General features: G+C 45.9%; 1 protein-coding gene across 1 annotated transcript in view; it reads left to right on the top strand.

Annotated features, from left to right (window-relative positions):
• The first annotated feature begins 5,615 nt into the window (after positions 1-5,615).
• The window catches only part of gucy1a2 (guanylate cyclase 1, soluble, alpha 2), a 52,490-nt gene continuing 46,743 nt past the window's right edge, over positions 5,616-11,362 (top strand). The window contains exons 1-3 of the mRNA XM_076281545.1: positions 5,616-5,846; positions 8,870-8,931; positions 9,313-9,434. Of these exons, the coding sequence (XP_076137660.1) occupies positions 5,616-5,846; positions 8,870-8,931; positions 9,313-9,434 (415 nt within the window). The remainder of the gene's footprint in view (positions 5,847-8,869; positions 8,932-9,312; positions 9,435-11,362) is intronic.

Genomic DNA, 11,362 nt, shown 5'->3' with positions numbered 1-11,362 from the left:
TTTGGAGGATAGGGCTGTAGCGATACACCAACCTAACAATTCGATTCATATCACGATTTTTGCCCACGGTTTGATACGAACCTCGATTTTTCTTTTTTTGGAGGGGGGGGGCTAGACATTTCAATAGCCTACCTTAGAATACCAGAGGATTACAATGTAATATATCTGTATTATTTTATATCCTGATATAAAAAGAGAGAATACTGAATGTCTGATATTTATGACAGCACAATTTATGCAGATTAGCCTATAGCTTAGGCCTACTATTTCTATTACAACTCTACCACATTCAGCTGTCTGGTTGAAGCCTGGAAATAAATAAAGTAGCATAGTTGGCTAGCTTATCCTAGTCTACTGATTGGACTGTTCAGTTTCCTCATGTGTGTTTAAGGTAATACTGTTCTCCTTGGGACAAGCCTTTTGGGAAACATTGATATTGAGATGATCATTCAGTTCTCCCAGCGCAATCCCCAGCGCAAAATATCGTGGGAATCTCAAGCACAGTCCAGCACGCTGGCGTTGCACAGCTCCCCCAGCAAGCCATTGCCATCCTTGGCGCGGGCGTTCCCACATTCAGTCCAGCAATTAGTCTCTGGCACTGCCACACAGCAGGTGGGATGCACACACCGCAAGAGCCCTACTCACCCTGGGGAACCACAACCACCAGCGGCCCAATGCGGGGCGTGCTAGCAGTCACCTGGTCTGTCGCCTCTCGTCCCCAGCTCCCTTCAGAGAACGCCCTCAGGTCGCACTTTCGCAGGGCCTAGCCTCCACTGCCACAGACTCCCCGGCACTGAGCACCGTAACTGGCACTGCACCTCCGATGCTCCACTCCGTCGTCTCGCCAGTCGGGGCAGCAGACTCCAGTTCCATCGCAGCCGGACCACGCTGCACAATCAGGCTACAGCTACCGACGTTGGCGTCCCTCCTCTGCTGCCTTGTTGTAGAGCTGTCCTCCGCTGTTCCGGCCGCTCCACACCACCACGATCGCGCCAAGGCCTAGACCTTCTCTCTGGCTCTTGCCATCGGATTTCACACAACAAACTTTTTTCCACCTTATTTTTCTAAAGAGCACCGGCAAACAGGCCGTCTCGAACAGGCTCCGCCAACCGTCCGTCCTCAAGGCACCAGCTCCTTGCCGCTCCACCTCTGCTCTGCTCCGCAGCCAGGGCCACCGCTAACTCCAGCCTAAAGCTGTCCGGCGGGGGCAGGGGCTCAAGGTCTGAAGGCCTCTGTAAGCTTTTCAGTACCCCTTACAAGGGTTCTCTTCGGATCCTTTTGCTTGGGCCTCCACCTAACGGTGAGCATGGATGGATTATGAACTTTCGGGCCCCTGGACCCAGATGTATTAAGGGCCCCCCATTAATTGTCGCATATGTGGAAGGGGGGTTTGGGGGTCCTTCCTCAGAAATGTTTTAATTTGTTTGATGTGATTTCCTGTATTCTGGTGCATTTTGGGGATGGCCAATACTAAATTCAATCAGATTCATAGCCTACATCCTGATGTGTTGATATTGAGGCAATGATTTCATGCAAAGGCTTGGGCTTCATGGTCCCTGACCCCTTGGGCCCCTGGGCCTGGCCCGGTAGGCCCGTGCAGTAATTCATCCCTGGCGGGGAGGTCTTGCTCCTCCATGGAAAACGTGGCCATCTACAGGTGCTGCTTTGGAAAGCAGCAGATCGTCCTGATCCACCGGCTGTGGATATAACCACGTTTGGAGGGAGTTAGAAGACAGGTATGAAGAAAGGAGAGGAACTTGCCCACCCTTGATTCTGTCCTGTCTTGTTGCTCCTCCTGATTTGTTAGATGTTATCAGCTGTAACTGCAAAGCTGGGTTAAAACTGTGTATACATGTATCTGGAAAGTGCAGCTGTGCAGCTGCAGGCCTGGCCTGTACTAATTATTGTTTCTGCAAAGGCAGTGATGTTACATGTGGCAATATATTTACACAGCAAAAACAGCAGAACAGGGATGAAGAGTCTGGAGAAGATGGCGACAGGACAACGGATGAGGACAGTGAGGAGTAGTAGAGGCTAGTTCTTCCCTTTGTTACTCAATTGTGAGTCACAGCAGAGGGCCAGTGAATAGCTATTTCCAAAATGATTGTGGAATTCAGAAATAACTTGAGAATCCAAATTATTCCTAAACACTGAACATTTATATCCTCCAAAAATCAGTCTAAATCGCCCCCAAAAACTCAGCAAAATCAGCTTAATGAGAGTAAAAACGTGACCAAACCAAGTTTAAATAGTGATTTTAAATCTAGAAAATGTCAGATATGGACTCAGCATCTCCAGTAACCCCTAAAAACATACTAACATGGTCCATTTTGGCCAAGCAGCTCTTATAATATGATCAATATAGGTGATTATGCTAATTTATGCGAATTAGCTCAATTACACAAATTGCCCAACATATGCAAATTAGCATCCGGCAGTTTCTGCATGCTGGGAACCCATACCATATATTTCCATCATAAAACTTTGGTGTACTCAACATTTCCGGGTTGACCTTTCTGTCCACTGGACTAGTATGCAGCCTCTCTTTCTCTTGCTCTCTCTTTCCATGTTTTGGCTTGCCACATGGCTGTTCTGTGATGATATGAGTGGAAATGAGGGACAATGCTGTTGACTGAAAATAGTAATAAATATGTCAGACTCATTTGGTTGGATGGGATTGGGGTGGGGGGTGATAACAATGTCCTCAAGGGCACCTGTGTGAACGTGCCCTCCCTCCCCTTCTCTCTCTCTCTCTCTCTCTCTCTCTCTCTCTCCAGGAGTGACTTAGCAGTGAAACCTAGATGACATGCCTACATCATAGATACTCTCATTTAATGGCCCACAATGTCAGTGTGGTTAAGTCTGTCTTGCATCTTCAATAATGACAGCATGGCGTGCGTGTGCAAGCTGTTTGCTTCCAAAATGATCAGCAAGCACGGGCTTTAATTGGATTCTTCAAAAGCCTGTCTGTCTAGAGAGACTGGTGGGGCAGGGACAGGGACAGGGAGGGGGACAAGAGAAGAGGAGAGGGGAGGAGAGGGGACAAGAGAGGAGGAGAGGAGAGGAGAGGAGAGGGGAGGAGAGGAGAGGGGAGGAGAGGGGACAAGAGGAGGAGAGGAGAGGAGAGGGGAGGAGAGGAGAGGGGAGGAGAGGGGACAAGAGAGGAGGAGAGGAGAGGAGAGGGGAGGAGAGGAGAGGGGAGGAGAGGGGACAAGAGAGGAGGAGAGGAGAGGGGAGGAGAGGAGAGGGGAGGAGAGGGGACAAGAGAGGAGGAGAGGAGAGGAGAGGAGAGGGGACAAGAGAGGAGGAGGCAGGGATGCTCTCTGTCCTCAGCTTGGCCTGCACACTGTCACAGGACCAGTCTGTCCTGCCGCTTAGCTTGCTGAGGCGGAGTTTTTTCCCTACTGCACCAAACTCATTTCAAGGTGGTGCTTTAATGCTGAATCACTGGTGCACAGAGGAGCAGACGTATTTAGAAGAGACAGAAAAAAATAATTTGACTTTGTCATTTCAGTAGAGATGACTGATATATTTCTGTGGTGTCTATATTTAATGGGTGAATTAGTGTGGTGACCATACCCCATTTATCTTATGACTAATGTGAGTCTCATCTCAAGTTAAGGCAAACTTATGTTACTCATCTTCTTGTCCAGAGACGATAAAGATTCCACTGAAAAGCTCCTGGGCAACTTTCTTCACGATAGACAAAAATACAAAAAAAGAGAGAGATGATTTACCTTATATTTTTGTGATAGTGGTTATGGTGCTATGCATGTATAGCTGCATTAGTCTATTTAAGGAATTATTTTCTAAATAGTTACTTTGCATTACATTTTCATTGGTTAAGTATACATTTTCAATGTAAAATGTACTGTACTAAAATGTATTAATTGTTTAAACGAAAGCATTAAGCTACATTTAACACATGAGATCAATAAGGTTAGGTTTGCAACAATGACATGATAATTGGTTTGATGTAGGCTGCACATCCTCTTCTGAAACTTTAGTAGCCTGGGTTATTTCACAGAGAGCTATGTCGGTAACGGTGTGTGTAGTCTTCTTTATTGACTCATCTTCAGCACTGCCACCACTGGATACATTTTTTCTAAGGTAAGAACTCTTTGTGCCGCCAGAAAGGTCATTTTGTTTTGTTTTCGCGTCGAGGCCGAATTATAAACATATGTTGCTTTTTCTTTCCTGTTTGAATAGTAGGCTACACACATTTTAATCAAATAAACCATACATTTCTGTTACACACATCGGTACTAGGCTACAGCAACAACCTCCGTGGCTGTGGAAAGAGGTTTGTGGTGGCCTGGGAACTCTAGACAAATTCATACATGACACATCAGTGATGAATGAGCGGCTAGAGAATACCTGGACGATGACTGCTGTGTGCAAAGGTCTGTGCGTGACCTTGAGCCCTGGGTTGATACACGGAGTAAACTGCTTGTCTGCAGCTGTACGACCTGATAGTTGTACACCAACAGCAGTAAATCTTTTAGCTGTGATCTTTTATCGGTTTTATGCGTTTGTTTAGGCTAATTGTCTTCATGGCTTTTCTATCTGCGCATTGTAGAGTAACCTAAGACAAGTAGGCGAAAGTAGAAAAGGTAACTAAATCTAGTGCAAACCTGAGGACTTAGGCTTTATAGGCTAGTTATAAATTGTTCCGATATTATAATATCATGTTTAGCCTATTACATCATTTAAACCTCCAGGCGTGCAAACGCAACTAATCCGTTGCATTATAATTCCTAGATTAATTATCATTTGAAATATATAAAACAAATTCCTCATCTTCATAAATCTCGTGTTTGCAAAGAGGAATTATTGTCTTTGAAAGTCGTCCAATGGTTTGGTAAATTTTTTTAACACTTACACACAAAAATCACTATTCGTCCTCACATTACATTGTCTGTTTAAAGGTTAGTGCTTGCATTCGCTTACGCACGTTGCAGATTCTCTCTCTCTCTCTCTCTCTCTGTCTGTCTTTTAGCTGTTTGAGATCACAGAGGGAGGACTGAGAGTTGGGGGCAGGGTTTGGCCTTAGCTAAAATAACTGATTGGCTGCTAACTGAGATAGGGATAAAAATGAATAGTGATGCTGAGGCAGAGCGAACAGCGCAGCGTACGCCTCGTTGGCTGCTCTTGAGTTGTTGAGGGTTGCCTGCGTGCAACTGTTCCAGTCTCTCCCTCCCTACGCGCTGCAGCAGCTGTGAGTCCGCATCAGCACCACCATCGCCACAAATTCTCCCTTCACCCAAAGACTACTGAACTGACAGCCAAAATGACGAGTGGTATTTCTTTAGTCTACAGAAGTCTGAGGAGTCACGGCACCGAAGACTACGCGGTTCTTTAATAGCACCGTGCAGCGCCAAGGCGGAGAGAACTAGGTCTTCAAACCCCTTTGGGCACTAGACACGGCCCCTGATGATCTACATCTGCCGCTGGAGCTCACAGCTTGATTTCCCGAGAATGGGAGCGCAAGCCAGTTTCTCGGCGTTGGATACGATATGATCGCATGCCATCACCCTGCCGTCTGTCACGTCTACCTGTGCGTTCACCTCATCTCTCGCGCTTGAGAATCTAATGAATTCCATTCGCCTGCCAGCATGTCTTCACGGAAGATTTCATCGGAATCGTTCAGCTCCCTGGGCTCTGACTACCTCGAGAGCCCCGACGACGGAGAGTGTCCCTTTTCACGGGTGTTCTGGAACGGGAAAAGCCCGGTGGAAACGCTGTCATGTCCGTTCGAGGACGCTAGTATAAAGCGGACTACCAGGCGAAAGCGCGTCAACCTGGATTCGCTGGGCGAAAGCTTGCGGCGGCTCACATCACCAACGGTACGCACCGCGGATGCCCGCTCGCAACTTGCGAGCACACTTATGTTCTATGCAGTTTACAGTGTGAATGCTGAGAGACAGGCTAGTGCTTTGCAGTGTTGCAGGCACAATGCGAACCTGAGATTATATAATATCTCTTGATGAAAGACCTATATAAATATTGGTCTATATGTATCTTTAAATTCCTTTTAATTTGTCATTGCTGTTCTGGTAGAGTTTTTTTGTTCCCACTGCAAATAATTAAGTGTATGCTATATTTTCAACAACTGCTGAAGTGATTTTGCTGTTAGTGTACAACCTACTTCAAACTAATTGAAACTGTGTTGTTATGGAAACAATGTAGCATTTCATTGGATGCAAATTCCAACTTAGCTTAAATTATTTCATGGCTGATACCAACATAGAGTGGTTGATTGACACAAGCTTTTAATTACAATTAATGATCACATAACTTTTGGAGATAAGATGTTTTATGGATGAAAATTATTTGAAGAGGGTATGCACAGTGAAGGTTCACCATATGCTTAAACTTTAACAAGGCCATGAAGAGACACAAAATTGATGTTTTGAGGGTAGGGCTTGTAGCGTTGTGCCTGACATTTTAAGCTTCTTGGTCTATCTATTTGCGCCAATGTGTTCATCCATGTTCCATATGTGCCAATACAAGTATAAGGACCTGAACGAGGCTGTTCAGTTAGCTTACCTGTGTGTGAAAACCGTGTGTGTGTGTGTGTGTGTGTGTGTGTAACAGGGTGGACCAACAATGACTTGCTGAGTTTATTTGTTTGTGTGTGTGGGTGTGTAGGTGAGAAAGAGAGAAAGAGAGAGATAGAGAGAGAGAGAGACAGATAGAGAGAGAGAGAGATTGTAAGAATAATAGTTCAGAGGGAGTCTACCATGCTACACCCATGGTACGGGAAAGTGTGTGTGTGCGTGTGCACGAGTGCATATGTGTGTTCATGAGCGCGAGGACTCTGAGGTCATCGTAGCCCCAGCGCACACTGACCTAGCCTGGGGCTCAGTCTGCCCCTTACGCATCTCTCCCCCTTGAACCTGACAGCACTCCGAGGGCCTCAAGAACCCAACAACCCCCCACAATCAGCCGCCATAAAAATAACCTCCAGAGCCAAGCCACGGCTGTTTGACACAGCTGTTACATGGGTATTGCACGCATGGCTGCCCAGGAAGAACTAAAATAAATACATTTGGAGATAGGGCAGAGGAGTTGGGACCTGGGAAGATGTATATGGCTGAGGTATAACACTGCGTAGTCAGGCCTAAGTACTGCAATGCTGTCAGCTTTTTCATTCATTCAGTCATTATTGTATGAATTTACTTGGTAGAGTTTGTTTTATTTCTACAAATGATGATAGTTTGTATAGGACGCCTCACGCATAGAAAACAAATTACACCAGTGTCAATATCAGCTAGTATCAAGATTTATGGCATCCTGTCTTTGAGCTCATGATGAGGGTCCTCCTTTCAAATAGACACACACACACACACACACACACACGCTGCTCCTTTGAGCCGACCCCACTTCTTGTGGCAGAATGTTCGCTACTCCTCGGCCCATCGTGTCCTTTTTGAGGTGGAGTGGCACTCAAGGCTGCATTCAGCCAACCAGCTGCTCACTGACACAAGCCATGTGTGTGTGTGTGTGTGTGTGTGTGTGTGTGTGTGTGTGTGTGTGTGTGTGTGTGTAAGAAAGAGAATGAGAGATAGAGTGTGTGTCTGTGTAAGTGTGTGTATGTCTTAACCTCTCAGAGTTGAGTGTGGGGATGTCTTTCACTTTTGTGTGTGTGTGTGTGTACATATGTACATACATTTATGAGTTTAATTACAGATATAAGCTTCTCTCTCTCTAACCTTCTCTGGGCCTCTCCCCATCTATTCTCTTTAAAGAGTGGTCCACCCAGGCCAGTGCTTCAAAGAGAAAAGCCACTGTAATTACATTAGCCAATTGCTCTGTTAAGTGTTTGGATGGGAGTTAATGCTCGAGAGATACATTTTCTCAGATCCCCTAGGACATAGTAAATGGTTTTATTTGTGTGTAAGAGAGTGATTGGCTGTGTGTATGTGTGTGTGTGTGTGTGTGTGTTTGTGTGTGTGTGTGCATGCGCTCACGTGAAATCGAAGTGCATTACACCTCCAGCTTGTCACAGCCTGTTACTGATGATGTCAGAATGTGTGCCTTGTGTCGGATGTCTCATTTTGTGTGTGTGTGTGTGTGTGTGTGTGTGTGTGTGCGTGTGTGTGTGTGTGTGTGTCTGTGTGTGTGCGTTTGTCTGTGTGTGTGTGCACTGTGAATGAATAGCCTGTACAAGGACACTCTCATGGGAGCACTCCGCATCATTGTTCCTAATAGAGTCCAGAAAGATTCTTTGCTTTCATCTGTGCTTAGATCAGCATCCTAACGAACACACACACACACACACGTTTAGCCTCACGGTGGTGCATGAGGGTCTCCGGTTCCGGTCCCGGCCTCCTCCAGGCATCCCCGAGGGCGGGCGATGCACATAATGTTCCTGTGGCATGGCCTCCATGTTGCATTAGTGTTAATCACATTAAACAAAGCCCTGGAGGCTCCCGGGGAAAGCCATCTCAGAGACCCACACCAAAGCAGGCTTTGAGAAAAAAGCTGGATTTGCTATTTATTACGAGGTTGCGGTTTTTGTTTCCCCACCCAGTCAGAGGGATTTGCTGTGTCCACCAATGGCCAGTCACCAGCTATAGCGTGAGAAGGGGGTTGATGTGCCACTGGACGGTGTCTGTGTGGTACCTGAGAGAAAGTGTTCTACAACGCTTCTTCCACATTCCAGGTTAAACAGCAGCTCGTTTGCTGTAGCTTAAAAGCCCTGTTGAGATATTTCCTGTCTAAAGGGCCCTTTATTTTAGACCAGAAGAAATGTAATCATGAACACAGCGGGCATCAGAGTGTATTTCCCTCTTACAGAAGGACAGCGGCGTGTCCGGAAATCTTGCTGCGCTGAGTAATGATTTTTTGTTTTGCTTTCTTCCAGACTCAAACAATTCAGCTGGCCCTGCAGAGAACTGTGGAGCACTACAGACAGAGTGAAAGCAGGTAGAGATCACATCAGTCATTCACATTTGGTTTGTCTTTTCCCTGTTTTTCTCTCTGCTCCCTTGCTTAGGATTCTATTTTGTCCTTCTCTTTTTTACACAAGGTATTTTTTGTCCCTGATTCTCTCTGTATCTCTTTCTCTCTCTGACCGTCTTTGATAAGTGGACCACAGCTTTGTGTATGCACATCTGTTGTGAGTGTGTCATAAATTGTATTTCAAATGAAATACAGGAAAACAGCAGTTTGTATTTCAAACTGCTGTTTTCCTGCCATTGATTGCAATTGATTGTGTTTGTGTTTGTGCTCGTTTGTGTGTGTCTGTATATGTATGTGTGTGTGTGTGTGTGTGTGTGTGTGTGTGTGTGTGTGTGTATTTCACAGGCGCAAAGAGGATGGGACGGGGGAGAGGTGGGCATTTGAGAAATGCCCCTATGCGGACAACGCTGGCTCGGGGGAAGAGGCGGACATCTCAGGAATTCTACAGTACATGGTTCCGCTGCTGGGTAAATCCCTCCTTCTTCACTTCTTCATCAGTCTGTGGCAGAGCAGAGAGGAATGCACTGATAAGCCTAAATCTGAGTAGTTTTCAAACATCCTGAGAGTGATTTCCCCTCAAGTGTGTGGCATGAGTGTGTGTGTGTGTGTGTATCTCTCTGTGTGTGTGTGTGTGTGTGTGTGTGTGTGTGTGTGTGTGTGCGTGTGTATTTGTCTGTCTGTGTGTGTGTGTGTGTGTGTGTGTGTGTGTGTGCGTGGCACACATGGGCACTTGTGCTTTATCTGCACCTTACGCTGATAAAGCACCTAAACTGTAAACAGATGACGTCCACCCCTGTCTCTGCTGCAGTCTCCAACCTTACTCGCTCTCAGTCTCTAGAAAAGGCCACAAATAAACACAAACAGCACTGATATGTCCAACCCGTGTCCCTTCATTCATGCTCCTCCAGAAGCCCACAGGCCTATTTGGCTGATGCACGTCCCCCTGGTGCTCTCTGTATTCTGCATTCGTGTAATCCGGTGCCGTGTGGGTGCCTGTGTGTGTCGCCTCTGCCGTGCTGCGTTTTCGTTTCTGCTGTGTGTGTGTGTGTGTGTGTGTGTGTGTGTGTGTGTAAGGGTTGTTCAGGGGAGGGCTTGGACAGATGCCTCGAGAGCTGCACTGGGCTTTTTTTTGCTGGCAGCGCAACCTTTGGGTTTTTGATGCATGGCGCTCAAGGCCTGAGCAATAATATTTTATTCCGCGGCGACGAGCCAAAAGCACTCTCTCACCGTCCCTCCGAAAAGCGCCGTGGAAGAGCACATTTGGGGAAAAAAACAAATCAGCACTAAGATCGAGATGTCTCAGGATTGCGCCGAAGAACACACAAACTCCCATGGGAAGATCGAGATTGGATTTAGTGCAATCAGGAAGACAGTTCCCCTTGTCTGTGTGGGTGGGTATTAAAATTTGCATGCTTAATGGTGCTGTAAGCAGTACGTTTCTGTAAGCCTTAAGGAAAACGGATTTACATTGCGTTCAGAAGGGTCTGAGAGTACACGCTCTGAGAACAGTGAAATGTCTCTGTGACTGCTAATTTCTGTTATCTGTAATCTGACTGTATTGAGTATGTGAGGAGTTGGTGCAGCTTGTCTGTAGCCCTGTCTGCCTGTCCATTAGTTTAGGCTCATTAGCTGAGTGTAGTGAATGTAAAACAGAAAACCAAATGCAACTTCAGTAGCTATGATACAGATACTGATGTTATATAATCCCATGTTATTGGGCATAGAATCATAACATCACAAATCAAGCTGTTAAGTGTTCTCTGACCTGAATTATTATTAATAATAGTTTAGTATCAATCTTATGCAAACCCAGAACCAAACACTTCTTCCACTTCAGTGCATACTTCTTTATTCTCACTGTAGAATGAAACAGACTGAGTGTCATTTCAACATCACATCAACAACAAAAATGACTATCAATGTGCCTGTGCAATCCCCTCAGGTAGATGAACAGCCAGGGCCCAACCCTAACCATGCTCACGCTGGTCTAGTTTAGACACTGTTCACAGCTCAGGGCTCTGTCGTCAGACATGCAGCTAATGTGACGGTAATTGTAGCCCCGAGAACAACAGGGCTGTGCTTTCGTCAAAAGAAGTGTTGATTGTCTGATGGAGACAGTATGGAATCAGGAGAGAGGTTCATTTGGCTAACAGCCAGTGGGTACAATGTTTACAACCAGACGAACGGAGCATTTGCGTTATGTTGATGTTATTTACTGAAGAATGCATCCTGGAAATAACATTCAGAATCATTATTTTTTTACGGCAGTGCCATTAGGAAAAGGTAATACACAGGTGCGTCATGGATGTTATGCAATTGAAGGGGCACAGACTAATGTCTGTCTGACTCCTATTCATGTTAATGTCAGATGTCTCCAATTACAGTAGTTGAATGA

This window comes from Alosa pseudoharengus, unplaced genomic scaffold (assembly GCF_046254945.1).
Source record: "Alosa pseudoharengus isolate Yale_2024_CS ecotype anadromous, Long Island Sound unplaced genomic scaffold, YU_APseudo_1.1 YU_APseudo_1.1_scf_13, whole genome shotgun sequence".
Classification (NCBI taxonomy): domain Eukaryota; kingdom Metazoa; phylum Chordata; class Actinopteri; order Clupeiformes; family Clupeidae; genus Alosa; species Alosa pseudoharengus.
This window is presented reverse-complemented; position numbering and strand designations above follow the sequence as displayed.